A 19335-nucleotide genomic window follows, 5' to 3' on the forward strand; every position below is an offset into this window, starting at 1 on the left:
AACCCAGACAGCGACGCTACTGTTATAACCCCCAACAGCCCACCAGCACTTGCGCTAAACGGGAAAGGACTAAAAACTCCAATTAAAAGACAAGACTGTCAGAGGGATGAAAATCCAAAATCCAACTATCTGCTACTTATAGGAGATACACTTGAAATATATATAAGGACACAAAACGACTGGAAGTTGCAAAAACACTGAATTAAAGCAAGGTGGTGTGTCTGCACTGATGCTGAACAAGACAAAAGCGCTACTAGTGATAAAGAGGGCTCTTCACAACGACAAAGGGGCACAGTCCCCACGAACACAACAGAAACTCACCAACAGGTCTAACTACAAAGGCTAGAGAGAGCTCCATGAAGCCCAAGGCAGAGCGGGGTGTCACCCCCCCTGCTTCTGCCCCCCGCGTGGCCAGCTCCTGGGGTCCACAGATGACGCTCCTGTCATCGCCGGGTTCCCAGGGTGACGGTGGGAAGGGGCACCAAAGATAAAGACACGAGACTACATTGCTCGTTTAGAGCGATCTGACCATTTCTGCCCCAGTGCTAACCCGGAGGCACAGCTAGGAAACGGGGCCACAAGTGTGGACAGGCACTCGGGGATGAAGCTTTGCAAATGTTTGCTCACGGTCTTTCCAGAGACCTATGCTGGGCCCTTCAGAGACGCTAACACAGACACAAGCTGGATCGCTGTTGTGGAAGCCTTAGACTCTCTCCCAGGCCCAGAGCATTCTTTTTTTAAATTTTTTTTCAAATGAAGTATAGCTGATTTACAATGTTGTGTCAGTTTCTGCTGTACAGCAAAGTGATTCAGTTATACACACATATACATCCCTTTTCATATTCTTTTCCATTATGGTTTATCAAAGGATATTGAATATAGTTCCCTGTGCTCTACAGTAGGACCTTGTTGTTTATCCATTCAATATGTAAGAGTCTGCATCTGCTAACCCCAAACTCCCAATCCATCCCTCCCTCACGCCCCTCCCCCCGGCAACAACAGCTCTGGTCTCTACGTCTGTGAGTCTGTTTGTTTCATAAATAAGTTCATTTGTATCATATTTTAGATTCCACATATAAGTGATATCATATGGTATTTGTCTCTCTCTTTCTTACTTATTTCACTTAATACGATAATCTCTAGGTCCATCCATGTTGCTGCAGATGGCATTATTTCATTCTTTTTTATGGCTGAATAATATTCTAGTGTGTGTGTGTGTGTGTGTGTGTGTGTGTGTGTGTGTGTGTGTGTGTCTATACCACAGCTTCTTTATCCATTCATCTGTCGATGGACACTTAGGTTGTTTCCATGTCTTGGCTGTTGTGAATGATGCTGCTGTGAAATAGGGGTGCATGTATCTTTTTGAAGTATAGTTTTATCCAGATATATGCCCAGGAGTGGGATTGCTGGATCATATGGCAACTCTATTTTTAGTTTTCTGAGGAACCTCCATACTGTTTTTCCATAGTGTCTGTACCAACTTACATTCCCACCAACAGTGGAGGAGGGTTCCCTTTTCTCCACACCCTCTCCAGCATTTGTTATTTGTAGACTTTTTAATGATGACCATTCTGACCGGTGTGAGGTGGTACCTCATTGTAGTTTTGATTTGCATTTCTCTAATAATTAGCGATGTTGAGCATCTTTTCATATGCCTGTTGGCCATCTGTATGTCTTCTTTGAGGAATGCCTATTTAGGTCTTCTGCCCATTTTTCAATTGGTTCTTTTACTTTTCTGTTGTTGAGTTGCATGAGCTGTTTGTATATTTTGGAAATTAAGCCCTTGTCGGTTGCCTCATTTGCAAATATTTTCTCCTGGTCTTTAGGTTGTCTTTTCATTTTGCTTATGGTTTCCTTTGCTGTAGAGAAGCTTGTAAGTTTGATTAGGTCCCATTTGTTTATTTTTGCTTTTGTTTTTATTGCCTTGGGAGACTGACCTAAGAAAACAGAGAATGTTTTGCTTATGTTTTCTTCTAGAAGTTTTATGTGTGTCATGTCTTACATTTAAGTCGTTAAGCCATTTTCAGCTTATTCTGTGTATGGTGTGAGGGTGTGTTCTAGCTTCACTGATTTACATGCAGCTGTCCAGCTTTCCCAACACAACTTGCTGAAGAGACTGTATTTTTCCCATTGTATATTCTTGTCTTGTTTGCTGAAAATTGACCATAGGTGTGTGGGTTTATTTCTGGGCTCTCTATTCTGTTCTACTGAGCCATGTCTGCTTTTGTACCACACTGTTGTTTTCTTTTATAAATTTATTTATTTTTGGCTGTGTTGGATCTTCATTGCTGCGCACGGGCTTTCTCTAGTTGCGGCGAGCAGGGGCTACTCTTCATTGCAGTGTGTGGGCTTCTCATTGCGGTGGCTTCTCTTGTTGCGGAGCACAGGCTCTAGGCGCACGGGCTTCAGTAGTTGTGGTGCATGGGCTTAGCTGCTCCGCAGCATGTGGGATCTTCCCGGACCAGGGCTCGAACCTGTGTTCCCTCCATTGGCAGGTGGATTCTTAACCACTGCACCAGCAGGGAAGCCCCACACTGTTTTGATTACTGTAGCTTTGTAGTATTGTCTGAAGTCTGGGAGGGTTATGCCTCCTGCTTTGTTCTTTTTCCTCAGGATTGCTTTGACAATTCTGGGCCTTTTATTGTTCCATATAAATTTTAGGATTATTTGTTCTAGTTTTGTGAAAAATGTCATGGGTAATTTGATAGGGACTGCATTAAACCTGTAGATTGCTTTGGGCAGTATGGCCATTTTAACAATGTTAATTCTTCCAATCCAAGAGCATGGGATATCTTTCCATTTCTTTGAATCGTCTTCAATTTCCTTTATTAAATGTTTTGTAGTTCTCAGAATATAAGTCTTTCATCTACTTGGTCAGGTTTATTCCTAGGTATTTTATTTTTCTAGATGTGACTTTAAAAGGGATTGTTTTTTTTACACATTCCCTTTCTGATATTTTATTGTTAGTGTAAGGAAATGCAACCAACTTCTGTATGTTAATTCTTGTATCCTGCTACTTTGCTAAATTCGTTTATCAGTTCTAATGGTTTTTGTGTGGAGTCTTTAAGGTTTTCTATATATAGTATCATGTCATCTGCATATAATGACAATTTTACCTCTTCCCTTCCAATTTGGATACCTTTTATTTCTTTTTCTTATCAGAGTGCTGTGGCTAGGACTTCCAGTATTATGTTGAATAGAAGTGGTGAGAGTGGGCATCCTTGTCTTGTTCCAGATTTTAGCGAGAAGGCTTTCAGCTTTTCACTGTTGAGTATTATGTTGGCTGTGGGTTTGTCAAAAATAGCTTTTATTACACTGAGATATGTTCCTTCAATGCCCAGAGTATTCTTTAATCGAGATGCAGACAAGGCCTGAAACGGTCCCAAAAGAACATATAAAGGGAAAAAAAGAGTGGTCTGGTGCTAAAAACTTGGAGTTGGTTTTATAAAAACACTAAAAGTAATAAAAACAATTGAACGAACAGAAAGCAAAGCGGCAGATGATGAATAATGGCATGGTTTTGGTCTGAATTTTGCACATAAGGTGCACGTTAGCCCCTGCACTGAGTTGGGGGGAGGTGTGAAGCAAAGAGCCTTGCAGTTGGCCCCCTCCCACTGCCTGGCCACACCGGCTCCTGCACCTGCCCGCCTCTCACGCCGGGACAGGGAGGTCACACTGATGGCGCACGGGCAGCAGCCTCACCTCCCTCAGGGCACGAGAACGTTCCAGGGGAATGGAAACAGCACATTCTGCCATTACACTGCCCTGGAGAACCTGAGGCGGGAAAAAGAGGAACAAAAGCCTCGGTTCTTCTCAATTTCTCGGGATTCTGTCCGCATGTGGTCAGCTGGGAACACAATTTCTCAGGAGTTTGGCTGCAAGCTACCAACACCCAGGCCTTCTTGCTTTTTGGGTGCCTTTGGGCCTCATGCCGAAGACTCCTGCCTGAAAACTGGGAGCAGACAAGACACTTGTGCAGAGCGGATGGCGAGGCGCTACGTCTAGAACGTACAACTGTCAGCAGGAACCTGGCCACCGAGAGCTCCATCGCTCCTTCCCTCCCCTCCCTGTGCGACCTCAGGCAGGTGGTCCCACGCCCCAGCGGTGGCCCGGCTCTCCCACCTGCCGTACGGACCGGGATAAAGCACATGGCACAATGACAGTAACGTCCAGGACTCCTGGAGAAGGGCTCCCGACACAGAGGGGAGCCTGGACAGGGGCCTCGGGCCATCCCACCTGCCTCTGCCCAGCAGGCTGGGGCCACCCTGCCTGAGCTGCCCTCCCGGACGTGGGCTCCGCAGTCGGGGGCCTCTGGGGACTGGCGTGCGATGTCACCCAGAGAAGAATCTCCCTGCTGACTCCGAAGGAGCCTCCGCTGACTGAATACAGTGAAAGCACATAAAAGCTGAGTGCAGGCCAGGACACCACCCAGTGTCCGACAGTGCGTGGCTGTGGTCATTGTGGAACAGGCCTTTAAGGCTCGCTGTCACGCCACAGCCAACCCACTGCCCTGACAGCCAAGATGCCTCCGAGGCCAGCAAAGCCCAGAGCAAGCAGCGGGCCCCGCTCCGCGGAGCGCCAGCCCCGCCCACCAGGACCCTGCCCACGGGGCCCCGTGGGCTCGGAGCGGGTCCGCCAGGCCCCCGGCTGGCCCCTCGAATGGGGAGCCGGTGGCGCAGCGGCCACGCCGGAGGCTTGGTTGTGCGTGCTCGTGAAACACGACTTCCGTAAGAAAAATGCAACGAGCGAACAAGGCTCTCGGCCCCCGAAATGAGAGCCCCTCCGGCACCCCGCTGACAAGAAGCGGAGACGCCCTTCGGAGCTGGGCTTCCTCTTCCTCCCCCAGACCTGCTCTCCTAAAAATAAAACAGAATTTCACGATAATGGCCTTCAAAGCTTCACGCCAAGCTGCTGAGTTTACGTTGAGAACTTTCCCTTGGCCTCAACAATGTTTACTCTTCCCAAGTAACAGTGAAGAGTCTGGACGGCATCCCTCTTACAGCCCTTCATCCTGATAAGCTGCTCTCCTAAGACAACCGACATCCACCCGGACGCTCCACCGGAACAAGCAGCACAGCCCATTACTGAGGGGCCTGCCCGTTGGAGGACATCTTCTAAGAAACAAAAGAGAAGGAGAGAAAAAACAACCCAGCCCCCCACGAGTTCTGATCTCTGTTTGGGCGGCATCAAAGCCAGACATTTAAAAAGCTGGTCAAAACACAGTCCTTTAGTGATTCTTTTCAAGGAAACAAAACAAAACCTTATGACTGCAATTTATAAGTTGAGTCAACACAATATGTCCTTGATGGAAAGGCTGCCGGATAAACCCACCAGGTGTGGGAATTGCACCAAGTCCTCTCCCAGAGAAGGACCCTCGTGGGGTCGTGGGTGATTGAGGCAGCTCTGGTCTCAGGAGCAGTACTTCAGTTTTAGACACAAAGATGTTTCAAAGCCCTTCATTTTTAATTTCGTGAGAAAAGGGAAAAGATGGAACTCTCTAACGATTTAACTTTTGAAAGCCGAAGGAAATCTGTTTCTTGACCAAGTGGTTCTCATTTTTAAGGGACTTAATACGTAAGTAAATGAAAACGAACAGTGCTGGCTGACGGGGAAGAGAAGAAAACAAGATAATGTTTCTCCCCCAAGGGTTTATTCGATTTTATTTACATAAACAATTTTAAAGTAAACCAGCGCGAGCTCTCCCCGGCAGACAGAACGACGTTCCATAAACCCCCCGGGCTCCGCCCCACTTCTACGCTTCACCTCCCCATCAGACGCAACTCTGGACAAACAGAACACCAGAAAACACAACACAACACAAAACCCTTCTGAGCCAGATTCTGGAAAGGCTTCAGCAGGGAGACGACCCTCCCCTCACGACAGCTCTGCTCTAAAAAGGCAGCACAGCATCTCTGCCGGGGCCTCGGCACCGCGTGAGGTCGGAGCCCCTGCAGTGTTGGACTGGACTCCAGGTCAGCCTGGGCTTTAAATGCACTCTCAGTGTTGGAGCATCCAGAGCTGGTCCTGGGCCGCTCTCCTCCCTGTCTCTCTTCATTGCCTGGGGGATGATGCCCCACATCATGGCTTTAAGTACCACCTGTGCACTGAGCATTCCCAAACTCACGTCCCCACTAAGACCTTTCTCCTGACACATTTCCAAACACCTACACAGCAGGTCTGCCCACCTTAGATGCTCAATGCACCTTGGACTTAACGTGTCTGGATTTCACCCTCTGACGTGTCCCCTAGACCTGCTCGCCCACAGCTCCTCCGTCTCACGAGGGGCCTCGCTCCGAGCCACCTTCCTTGTCTACCCATCAGCCCATCCTGTTGGCCCTGCCTTCAGAATACGCCCAGGTGTGACCGACTCCCACCTTCGATGCTGAGTCCCATTACCTTTTGCCAGGACAGTAACAACAGCTTCCAAAGGTGAGGCGGGGAGAGACAAGCTGTCTGAAAAGGCACCTTCTAAACTCCCATTGGTTTAATTTGCTTTTAAGTCTTGATAATTTATTTGAAATTTCAAATAACATTAAATGAGGTAGAAAATCTTTTTTTTTTCTTTTTTTTTTTGACTTCTCAACTGTACTTTCAAGACTAGGGTGGGCTACCGTCTTTCTAATTTCTAAGAGACTCTAAGAATTCCTGTAGGTCATATCAAGTATTTCACTCACAGAAGGCTTTTCTATGCTTCCTCCTTCACGTAAATATTTTTTCTTGGCACATTCTTTGTTATATACTTAAAAAAAGGTAACTAAAGCGTAACCCCAAAGTATGGGGTTTTTGTCTGTTTGTCTGCAAGGCTCTGACCCTGATTCCTGGGATCTACCCCGGAAGACAGTGAAGAAGGGGTAGGCTGTAAGTAACCGTGTCACTTTCCAGTCCTGGGAGAACCCGACACGGAAGACTCACCTTGGGGGTTCCTCTGACCTCCCTTACTGCTTAGAAATCTCCCTTCCATCCGCCTTTGTTCCTTTATGACTCTTCATATTATTAGTGATTCACAGGGCACTCACCATACACTGGCCACTGGGCCAGGCAATTCACCCAACAAATACTGAGTTTACCAAGTGCCGGGAGGGGCCGAGTAACAAGCCCGGATGCAGCCCGCTGCTCTAGTGAGTGCATTCAAATGGCCAAGCAAACAGGTGAGGCACATGGTGTGTGGGCGGCGATGAGGGCCGTGGAGAAGAATCAGGCAGGGAGGTGCTGGGGCCGGGGCCTCACTCCTAGGGCAGGGGATCAAGGGAGGGTCTGGAACAAAATCTCAGGGGGGGAGGAGACAGCCCTTGGGGACATTTCTTCAACCCTCACGGTAGCCAGACCAGACGTCATCATGTTATAGCGTCTCAGGAAAGACAAAGGCCGCAGGATCAGGAACTGGAGAGTCCCGAGTGCGACCGAGGTCTGTATGACTCCAAATCCCTTGTTCCTAATTAACCTCCACCTGCACTGCTGTCAGATTTATCACAAGTGAAGACTGAACTCTACTGGGCAAGCATGTCCATCGGCCTATAGAAAGAGAGATACTGCAGAGCCAAAAACTACTGTATTTATATAGGAAGGTCACACACTTTAACAGCCCTCTGTTAGATATGGAAGGAGACGGGATGGATACAGAGCAGTAACTTGATCTCCTGAACCTGACAGTCAATAATATTGGTTGTTCTAAAGCTGATACTTTGAAGACAGACATGGCCTCAGTTCCAGGCATCAAATTGACTTTGGGGAGATTTTAATTTAGCCCAAACCCAAAAAACGTGGAAGGCATCCCAGCTGCTACTTTCACACATGCAAATGAACGTGACACAGTAGCTGGAACTAAAATTAAAGCCACGTAAAACACAGCCCACTGCGGGATGAATATTCAAACATCTGTTTGGACAAACTCGTATTTCAAAAACTGAAAAAAAATATATATATATATATAGTTTTGAGGACACTTAAGGGACTTGCAGTGGAGACAGAACCCCGGCCCACACGTTGATGAGCCATCAGAAAGGACACCCTTTTGTCTCAGCTCTGAGGGAAGGTCACAGCAGGAAAACAGCTCTTAAACCAGTGAGGTGAAACCCACACCATCTCACGGAGATGTAATTCAAAGAGGTCAATTCCAGTGGCCAGGTTCGATTTTTGTTTGTTTGTTTGTTTGTTTTTGCGGTACACAGGCCTCTCACTGTTGTGGCCTCTCCCGTTGCGGAGCACAGGCTCCGGACGCGCAGGCTCAGCGGCCATGGCTCACGGGCCCAGCCGCTCCGCGGCATGTGGGATCCTCCCGGATCGAGGCACGAACCTGTGTCCCCTGCATTGGCAGGCGGACCCTCAGCCACTGCGCCACCAGGGAAGCCCCAGGCACGATTTTTGAGCTAGATTCTGCTAGAACCTGAACCCGCTCCTGAGTTTAGGCCAAGCCCCTCTGAAAAGCTGCGCTGGCCCTTTGTGGCCTTCAGCCATTGCTCGTCACCACCAGGCAAGTTATGGACATTGCTCTCTGTGCAGCAAGGACAACCTTCGTGTCCCGTCCATGAGCTGTGGGGAGCGGCTGGCACAGGTTGGCTGCGGTGGGCCCACGAGCCTGGGGATGAGGGTGGCGGGTACGCGTGGGTCTGGGACCCTCCCGTGACGTGCAGGCGGCTTCAGGACTCTCCCGGAGCCCGCGCGGTCCCTGGACCCCTGCTCAGCAACCCCTATTCCACATGGGTGTTTACCAGTTACCCGGGCTGACTTGAAGCAGCAGCCTGGCACAGGGGCCGAGCAAAGCTGCCTTAAATATAAATTAATGGGTTACAGGGAATATTAAGCAAAGACAATCTTCTGGGCTGGATTCAGAAAAATGATGAGATTCTTAGTACCATGTGCAATATATATGTTTATATATCAATCATATGTTTCACCTATTATATCACACACACACACGCACACACACACATCCTGAGTCTGAAAGAACTGTAATTCCACACACCTGTGAGCTGCTCTGGGCACACAGAGCTGACTACAACCCCCCAAAAGCTTGGTAAGGGCAAGCAGAGAGCGCCTGTGTGGTTAGGTGGTGCTCACACGGTTACAAAGTTCCTCTGAAAGCACAAGAGGAAAATCCTCTTTCAAGGCGTGCTATTTAACTTAGAAAACAAAGCCAAGCGTCAACACGTGTTCACGGGGAGCTTGGTCGCTCTTGTCTCTCTTCAGCTCACCTGCCCCTCATTCCCGGGAACTCACACCCAGAGAAATGGGACCCGGCTGACCCTCTGGGGGACCAGGGCTGCCTGTCACAGCCCAGTCGCTGGCCTCCTGCCCAGATGCCTCCAGCTCAGGACTCACCTGGACTCCCGTCACCCGGGTGCCCTGAACACGCTGGACTGGAGCAGACTGTCCAAGGGCAGTGCTGCCCCCTCACCTCCTGCCACCCCGTCACCTCCCCATCCGCCAGAGCAGGGGAGGCTTCTCTGGCTGGAATCCTGGGACCCGAGTGCAGCGTCTCAGTTGCGGTGGACGTGGCATCCACGTACCTTTATGTGATGGACGAAGGGCTCTACAAGTAGCCAGGTGAGCAGGAAGGCCTAGCGGCACCCAGGGCAACAGCTGTCCTCCAAATGCGGCTCCTTATTTTTTAATACGACAAGACTAACCGTCCAAGGACCCCACTGTGGGCAGCCTCCCAATCAAAGATCGTTACCAGCAAGGTTCAGAGGTACAGAGCGGCAGTGAGGGTCATGCTATCACTTTCCTAGTCAGTGGTGACAGATGCACATTTGAGCGTCTGCAGGCCCGAGAACCCCCAGGTCCCCGAGGAATCTAGGGAAGGACGCAGAGCAGAGCATCCCACCAGCCCCAGCACTCGAAGTGGGGAGGTGGCCCCAGGCCCCCGCCTCTGAGTTCTGCTTAGTTTAACATCGACCCTGCGGGGCCGTTTCTTTCCCCTTTCTGGTCTCTAGAACATTCCCAACGAAAGCTTCCCAGTAAGCAAAACTTTAGCACTTCCTCCCGTTGAGCTTGTGAACGATGCAAAACTATTTTGTGAATGGATTTTAAAAACAACGAGGAACCAGTACAGAGGAGGGCAGTCACACCACTTTCCCTCGGTGACTCTCATGCTCTGACCAGCAGCCTGCGGCCTCTGGACATGCCGGGCGCGTCGTGAGGACTGGAACCTGGCCCCAAGGAGCCCTTTCACATCCCGCGGGTGAAGTTCCTTTACCATGTGCCTCAGAATTTTCCTAGTTTTCTGGCCCCATAAAGACACGGCACACGCTGTTTTGCAGAGCAACAGAAAAAAGGAGCATCCCGGGGGAAGCTACTCACTGTGAGGTAGGAAGTGGCCAGGGTGGCGCCCGGCCGCGGGCTGACACTTACTGGTCATGCCTGGTGTCGGGGACGGCTCTGTCCATCTGCAGCTTATCGCTCTCCACTTGGTTGAACTTGTTGCGGGCATAGGGGTCCTGCCCGGAGCGGACCATCGTCCCGCCAACGTAAGCCTCCTGGTTAAAGTCCCGCCATCGCACTTTCCCTGCAAGGAGCAGAGCACAGGGTGTGGGACGAGGGCACGAGGGAGCAAAGCGCTCGGCCCCAAGGCCACGCGTCAGTGCGACTTCAAGGAACAGCGCCAGGGCTGCCGCTGCTGGCAGTTCTAACCAGCAACCCACCTGAGAGCAGGCAGCATCATGCCTGTAAACTGGCAACAGTTTGCAGCGTGAAAGTTAAAACCAAGACTTCGAGTATTTGTCCCTGAACAGAATTCTACACCAGTCAAAGTATCCCTGAGAATGGCATCATTGACACTCCGTACAAAAGGAGATACGCTCTGCTTGTCCCACCTTTCCAGGGATTACAGTAATGCCAAAAAGCACCTCAGACACGGTGACAAAGATCCTGAACAAATGAAAGTAAGGCACCCCATCGTGTGACATCAGGCGGCACAAAATAAGTGTTTACACAAAAATAACACCCCCAAAGAACAGGACACCAAAACAACCCCGGAGAGACCTCCTCAGAGGTACTTCCTGCAGCCGCTGCCACATCGACCCCATGAAATGGTACGTGAAGCCTTTTCTGGCACACTCACACTCTGGCACACTGACGTCCTGGGACACACACGCCCTGGCAGCCTCACATCTTAGCACATTCACACCCTGACACACTCACGCCCTGGCACACACCCCCTACACGGTCACATCCTTGTACACTCATGTCCTGGGACACACATGCCCTGGAATGCTCACACCCTGGCACGCTCACCCTGATCACATTCACACCCTGGCACACATATCCTGCATGGTCACATCCTTGCACACTCAATGTCCTCGGACACACATGGCCTGGAATGCTCACACCCTGGCACGCTCACCCTGATCACACTCATGTCCTCAGCAGGAGGGGACGGACACCGAGGTAGTCTGGGCTGGCCACACATACGTTACCTTGACTCCACCGCCTGGATTAGCTGTTGCGGCTCCAGGACCCAGCACAGGGTTCTCCAAGAACACGCACTGGCCGGGAAGTTTGTGCCAGGGTTGGGTAGGGGCAGTGCTGGTGTAGCCTGGGATCTGGAGGGAAGGGCACTGCGCGGTGGGGTGAGCCTGGACAAGCCCGGGCGTGAGAAGGCAAAGAGACGAGCAAATGCACCGATACTCAGAGGGAGAACAGTGGGAGGAAAGAGCGACTCGAGACCAAACAGAGCTGGGACTTAACTGTCCATCTGCCCCACCCCGGGTTGAAATCTGTTTATCACTTGCTACCTCTATGACCTTGGGCAAGTTATTCATTCTTTGAAACTGAAGTTTCCTAAAAATAAATAAATACATAAAATGAAAAAAGATTTTTCATGAGGATTTAATATGCCAATTCAGTAGATGTGCAAACTCAAACCAAATTAAAAAATAAAAAAAAAAAGAAAGGGAAAGAAAAACAGTAAGAACAACCCCTGTCCCCTTGAAGTGGTAATGCTCTAGTGGTCACAGTGCCGTGACGAAACAGAGAAACAGGAGGCCAAGGGGCGGGCAGCTGGGGGCTGCTGTTCTGCAAGGGTTGGTCTGACTGAGAGATGCCCTCATGAGGGAGGGTGGCCCTGTAGCCCTGGGGAAGAGCACGGGAGCCCAGGAGCCGCAGCACCAAGGCCCCAGGGTGGGGCAGGGCCCCTTCTGCAGCGCGCGCGTCAAATGCGGGGCGTTTGCTTAAGATCAACAGTGAGTCATGACACTAGCGTGTGTACCTACAGGCGTGCTTGCCCAACAAAGGTCCCTCCGCACACCATCAAAAGAATGCCATGTTCCTTTCTCTATTTCAGAGATGAGGAAACTGAGATCCAAGTCACCAGGTCGTAAGGAAACTTTCTATCTCAAAGCCCATCCGCTTTCTTGTTACAACTGTCCTGCGAGGTCAAAACCCCCATCTCATCACAGCTGGTTGCCATGGAAATGATGCTCAGGGTCACAAAGGTCCAGCCTCTCAAATAGGAAAGCAATTCCAAAACCCACGAGCTCCCAGGCTCCGGGGTGATCCTGTGCCCCTGATAAATGTCTGGCTACGGGAGCTGGCCCGCTCACTGCATTCTCTTCCATCTAAGATGAAATGTTTCCAGCACACGTTTTCCACGCTGACAGCCCTAGAGATACCTATGGATCATCCACTCTCCCCACCTCTCTGCCTTCACCCTGTGCTCAGCCCACCAAACCCTTCTCACTGCGTGACCTCACCCCTCAAGGCTACGTGAAGCAGGAGCCTCGGCCAGAATCCACCCCAGCTGCGCCGACCACAGAATCCAAATGAGCGGCTCCCGCGGATTTGTTTAATGGCCTGAAGACTCTTCACTGCCACAAAGAGCTTGGAACTACGTCGCCCCATCCAAGGCCAGAGGAAGGACCGTCACCCAAGAGACGCTCGTCTCTAGTTCTGCTTCTCGCGTGGAGAACTGGGGTCAGCAGGAAGAGGGCTGGTCGCAGCGCGTCTGTGTGGGGGGGTGGGGGGTAAGGCCTCTGCCGAGCTCCTGGACCTTCAATCTCCTTGTGCCATCAGACCCCGACCCCTTTCTGCAATAAGGCAGCACGGGGTTTCATGGATGCCTCATGTCCGTCCGCTCTGGGGCTGGGGCTTTCCCTGCCTCGGCCCCAAGCCATTGCTGTGTACTAAGTGTCGACTACATGCTAGGTGTCTCATTGGCTCCCGCGGGTGCAACAGCGAGCGCAGAGCTGATGCCCACCTGTGGCGGCCACGCTCTGGGGGGCTGCGGGGGCTGCAACAGACAAGAAGATAGTGGCCATGGCAACAGCTGTGCCGCTGAAGCTTGAGCTGAGTGCTTGGGTGGCGAGGGCTGCAGTTCTACGGAAGCACCTAACAGAGGAGCCCGGTCTGGACGGACAGGGGGTGCCGGGAGGGGAGAGCCTCCTGGGGAAGGAGCATCTGAGCTGAGAGCTCAGCAGCCAGCAATGCAGTGGGGAAGAAGCCCTCTGTGACTTCACAGAGACACATCTTCCTTCAACCTCCAAAGAGGGTGTGACGCACCCCCCCAGCAGAGGCACCCCACAGTGACCCCTGCCCTCTGACATGACATCCTCTATAGCACTCCTGGGGGCCCTGCCTGACCCGGTGACAGTTAATTTCCCAAGGCACACACCATTTTACTGGAGACAGATTATAAATGACTTTATAGCTTAGTGAGATGTTAGAGCGCAGCAGGGACTTTCAAAAATGTTCGACTATGACATACATCTCACATCGTGGCCCGGACGTCATGCTGTAAACGCACACACAGCTGAAACGAAGGTTTTCCCCTCGCTACATGTGAACACATAATATTCTATTGTTTTATGTGGGTGTGACTCATAAAACTGGCTCCACAGTCTAATAATGGGTCAGACCCACCGGGCTAAAGAACCATTATAGATCTCAGTTGTTTCTGTATTACACAGACTTGCTAGGGCTGGAGCACAGCCAGGAAAAGGCAGCGAGAGCAGGGTTCTCAGAGGGGACATATGCCTGGGCCCGGCCCCAGGCAGGGAGGGGGGCAGCAAGTCAGAGGCTGGAGAGAACCATCGAACTGTAGACCCCGCGTCTGAATATAGTGACTTTTTTAAAAACGACACTTATAAAACATCTTGTATTTTTATCACCTCTTTAAAATCTTAGAAAGAGCATTAGAATAAGAGTTTCCAAAAAATATACGAAAATCTAGTGAAAATGGACTTGGCTAAGCAGAAGCAGTGGATGGAAAATACCCCCCAGATACGAAACTTCTCATGAGAAGACAGAAGCCAGCTTCATCACCGAGACGACAGGAAAAGAGAACAGGCGCTGAAACAACAGGAGGGGAGGAAGGGACCTTCACCCCGAGAAGGGCCGTGGAAACCGCTCGCCTCTTACACTAGGCTCTGAAGGTCTTTGCGAGGAGATTCATTTCCCGAAGACAGGCCTTCCTAGACGTGGTCTGTGAAGCTGAAAGAGGGACTGTGTGACCCTGAGTGTTGACACCTCTGGTTCTGTACTGTACGAAGGTGAGGCTTCCTGATGGTTCCGTCAGGCTGACACCCCCCGCCCCACTGACAGCCCTAAGGCAGCCTCCCAGCCCCTTCCACAGACACCCGTGGCCGCCCAAGTCCCCCCTGCCAACCACCCTTCGAGGCCAAGATCGTCCCCTGATGGCCCTGTGGCTCCATTTCTCCCAGGGTCAGGAAGGGGCTCCTGACGGGCAAGGACCAGCCTCCTGCTTTGCCCGCGGCCCGGGCTTATCGTGGGGAAGCGCATCTCTCGGAAGAAGTCCCGGCTCCCACACGTGGTCTCCCGCTGCTGATACCCACACCTGAGGACTGTTCTCGAACGCGCTGGACGTGGGCCCTAGACCTCCTTCCACTGGTTTACAGGCTTTTTCTAAATGGCGCCCTCTCAAGCCGGCCTCCCGTCCCCTCAGCCAGGAGCCACCGCAGAACCCGGGCCCCAGGGACAGGACCTCTGGCTCTGTGAACGTTAATGACAGAGATCTGATCACCATTCTGGCCAGCCTCGCCCCTCGGCCCTCCACGGGGTAAGGCCTGTGAGCTCTTACTAAACCCTCCCTGACCCACCATCCACGCAGAGCCCAGGCGAAACTGCGACACTAGAAGGCAGGGCTGTTTGGTTTTTGTTTTTTGGGGTTATTTTTGCAGTACGCGGGCCTCTCACTGCTGTGGCCTCTCCCGTTGCGGAGCATAGGCTCCGGACGCGCAGGCTCAGCGGCCATGGCTCACGGGGCCAGCCGCTCCACGGCATGAAGGATCCTCCCGGACTGGGGCACGAACCCGTGTCCCCCGCATCGGCAGGCGGACTCTCAACCACCGCACCACCAGGGAAGCCCAGGGCTGTTTGGTTTTAACGCACTTACTCCGCTGTGCCAGCTGCCAGCAGCCTCCCAGGGCGGCCACCTCCTCCAGGAAGCCTCCCTGGCACCCCCAGCTGCAGCCCCTCCCCAGGGCCTTCCTCACACGCTGCTCCATCCTCACACACCTATTGTCGCAGGGTCTCACAGGGTTCACCACTCCTCCATCTAATAACTAACTCAAAATCCTGCCGCGGCTCACCTCTAACTGCTGCTTGCCCTGCTCTGCCGGCACCTCACCCGCTCAGCGGTCCCCAGGAACCACGTGCCCTGTCTGTTTACGGTCTGGACTCGGAGACGCATTCATTTAAAGCATCTGAGGTCTCTTCAGCCGCTCAGCCTTCAATATTCTCCTAACAGAATCGCTGTAGGCTTTCCAGTCTGGACATCAAGGTCTAGATGGAGAGGCCGGAGATCAGCTCGGCTTCCTCTGCCTCCTGCCGGGCGAGGGGGCGGGGGTGGGGTGGGGGTGGAGCTGGCTGGACGACGACTCAGCCTGTCACCCCACCCCCTGCCCCCCCCTGCTGGCCCCAAGCACCTCCCCTGCACGGTCACCTGCTCGGGGACCAACCACCCCCAGTTCTCTGCTTCTCCGGAGCCGCACAGCACACGTTTAATGACTGTTTAAAACCACACCCTGCAAAGCCCACGTCCAACCTCGGCATCCCATACAGCCTCCGATAGTTCTGTGGACGCACCCAGAGACCCAGGGCCCCGCGGTCACTCTGGCCTCCTCTTCTGCTCATCTGGTCTCTGATGGGAGCTCCTCACCCAGCGGCCTCGAGCCGTCCAGGTGGGCAGCAGGACAGGGCGCGGTGTCCAGAGGCAGGGAGAAGCCGGGGCCTGGGGTAGCTGCCTCTGGGAGAAAAGCGCCAGGACCAGGAGAAAGGTGGGGGCTGGGAAGACGGCTTCCTGCCACTCCTGCCGTGGTCGCCTCCACGGGACACACACCTGTCCACTGGCCGCCCCGCCCTCACCACCCGCAGCTCCCTGGCCCAGCAATTCTTCTTTTCTTCCTTTCCCATCTCCGACTTACTTGGCCACTAACATTCTTCCTCTGTCACCCCTGCTATCCCTCACAAGCCTTTGCACTTACTTTCTGGAACCCAGAGTCTCTTCTCTCTCCCCTTATCCACCCACCAGGCCTTGAGTTACATCTGTCTTTCCAGAATCTTTTTCTTCTTAGTGGAGTTTTGGGATTTCCCCTTCTGCCCCTCTTAACCAGACTGCAGAACAGCACAGCATCCCTGGAGCAGAGGCCAGCCGGGAATCACAACCACGCATGGTCCATGGAGCCTGCACAGGGCGCAGAGGTCGGGGGGCCCCAGCTCTGTGCCCTGTGGGTTCAGGGCAAGGCTGGCTCACGCAGGGTCCTAGGTGCCACTCCGGACATCACTGCCATGGGAAAGCTCATTCTAGGCTCCTAGCACCCAATCCTCCAATTACCTCTTAGAAAAGACGCTTTTATATTCAAGAAACTGCTTGTCTTTGGATGACTTGTTCAATTAACTTTAAAATAAGTTTAAACATTTCCAAACACCATCGTCTCTTTCTTAAAATTTTCATTTTTACTAAACCTCGTATTTAAAGAAACAATGATGTAAATCTATGAAAATGAACGTTCAGAGGATTAACCCCACAGAACATATGGCAACACCAAGACACACGTGGTCTTCAGATTAGAGACCGCTCAGGTGTGACCGTCCTTTGGGGGACCAGGACCCTCTGCTGACACACCCGCCGAGGGCAGCCTTGTTGTCCACACCCACAGGTGCACGAGGGGCAGGGAGGGCCCCGATGTTGGGGTCCCTCCAGCCAGGGGACGGGGCAGCACGGCCAGGCTGCAGACCTTCACTCAAGTCCTCCCCGGGAAGGACGGCTTGAACAAACTGAAAGCTAGCCTGTGTGAAACAGTGAGCCTCTTCCGGGAAAGGGGCTGAGGAGGGAAAGAGAATGAATTCTAAATCATAGGACAAAGCTCTCCGATTTAGTGGAGCCTCTCAGCTGATCTCAGATTGAATGTAATTTTACTATGCTTCAAAGGAAAAAAATTCCTCATATTCTTCCTCTAGAAGGTCATAATGCTACACCAAAACAGAGAAGACCAGGGCGAGGCCGGGATTACAGACAAATATATCCATTTCAGTAACAAAGATATGTAAATAATACTTTATTATTTGTCACTGGATAGCTGGTGTGACAGGCTTGTTCACCTGTGAGAAACTGTCTCCTGAAATAAGGGATCCTACACAACTCATTTTTAAGGATGAAAAAATAGAAAATTCAAAGGAGTGATTAAAAGCTAGTTAGAAGAAATATAAGAAAAAAAATCAGACGCTATAGGGTACATACTCAACTTATTTAAAATTCTTTGTGCTGTCAAAATAACTAAAACCCACCATGAAAGAGTCTGATTTGCATTATGAGATCTACACCTGCCTTGAAATCACGGAATCTTCCTATACATACTTCTTTTCCAAATTTTAAATAGAAACTCCTCTCTCTGCCTCTATGTGTGGTAGTGTCTAAACACAATAAATTTAGTTTGTTGTACATGGTTTTTCATCCCAAATATTAATAAAAATATCAAAGTGAACCTACTACGCAGAATTGGGGCTGATACTTGAAAGGCAGGAGGACAGAAAGAGGGCGTCGCTAACCAGCGCCCACAGGACAGGCGCTGCATACAGACCGAATGCAGTACAGCATCACCCTGCAAAGTACATGTGACCACTACTGTTTCCATTGTACTAACTGGGCAAGTGAGACTTGGAAGTTAAACTAAAATGATGGAACCATGGGACTTCCCTTGTGGTCCAGTGGTTAAGACTCCGCACTCCCAACGCAGGGGACCTGGGTTCAATCCCTGGTCAGGGAACTAGATCCCACATGCCGCAGCTGAGAGCCTCAACTAAAAACATCCCTCACATGGCAACGAAGATCCCGTGTGCCACAACTAAGACCCGGTGCAGCCAAATAAATATTAAAAAAAAAAAAAGATGGAACCACAAGTCAAACCCAGGTCTCTCTCTTCCCAAAGCCGTGTTCCTCCCACTGCGGATGACAACTCACTCTGAAGTGGGTGGGACTGCAACCAAGCACCAAAGAGCCTCACAATGCAGGTCCCACTCCTTCCCCAGCGCACCCGCCCCCCCGCCCCACCCCGGCCCAGTGCAGTCTGGATGGAGGGCCTGGGGCCTCTCTTGAACGCTGGAGGCAGAAGGCCCCAGGGATGCACGTGTGAAAATCTCCCCACTAAACCCCTCACATGAAGCCAGCTGGAGCGGCCGGCCTTGGTTCCCTTCTACAGCAATGCTGCTTCCCTGCAACTTCCACTCTCCAGTCTCAAATAAAAGGAAAATGATGAGCCCGTCTTCTGTGGCACCTTTTCAAATATTTGGGCATCACGATCCCACTTTGCCCTTATCGGCCCGCCGTAAAAACATCCATTTTATTTTAAGTGCTCTCATTGGATGCTGTTTCCAGCCTCCTGCCCATCTGAGTCACCATCATCTGGACCGACTTGAACTTACGAGCATCTCTGAACACCCTGTGCCCAGAACAGAACGAAATATTGGAGGGGTGGGTGACAGCACGGAGGGCACTGGACGCTACCGGAATTGTTTTGGGCGCTATATTTCTACTAACCCAGCTCAAAATCATGCTCTTTTAAGAGCTCCACCCGTTTTCCGGCTACCGACCTGATCTAAGTCCTCGGTTTTGCTTTCTTACTCGTTAGAATGGGGGAAGGACAACAGAATACTTGGTTTTTGGATTTTTAAAAATTAATTAATGGCTGTGTTGGGTCTTCGTTGGTGCGCAGGCTTTCTCTACTTGAGGCGAGCGGGGGCTACTCTTTGTTATGGTGCGCGGGCTTCCCATTGCGGTGGCTTCTCGTTGCAGAGCACAGGCTCTAGGCACGTGGGCTTCAGTAGTTGCAGCACATGGGCTCAGGAGTTGTGGCGCACGGGCTTAGTTGCTCCGCGGCATGTGGG

At 51.5% G+C, this 19335-nt stretch overlaps 1 protein-coding gene across 1 annotated transcript in view; it reads right to left on the bottom strand.

Moving 5' to 3' along the window:
* The window catches only part of GALNT2 (polypeptide N-acetylgalactosaminyltransferase 2), a 184097-nt gene that overhangs the window by 54090 nt on the left and 110672 nt on the right, over window positions 1-19335 (bottom strand). Inside the window, exon 3 of the mRNA XM_082854726.1 lies at window positions 10351-10504. Coding sequence (XP_082710852.1) covers window positions 10351-10504 — 154 coding nt within the window. The remainder of the gene's footprint in view (window positions 1-10350; window positions 10505-19335) is intronic.

Source organism: Leucopleurus acutus (genome assembly GCF_964270905.1).
Source record: "Leucopleurus acutus genome assembly, chromosome: 14".
In the NCBI taxonomy this organism is placed as follows: domain Eukaryota; kingdom Metazoa; phylum Chordata; class Mammalia; order Artiodactyla; family Delphinidae; genus Leucopleurus; species Leucopleurus acutus.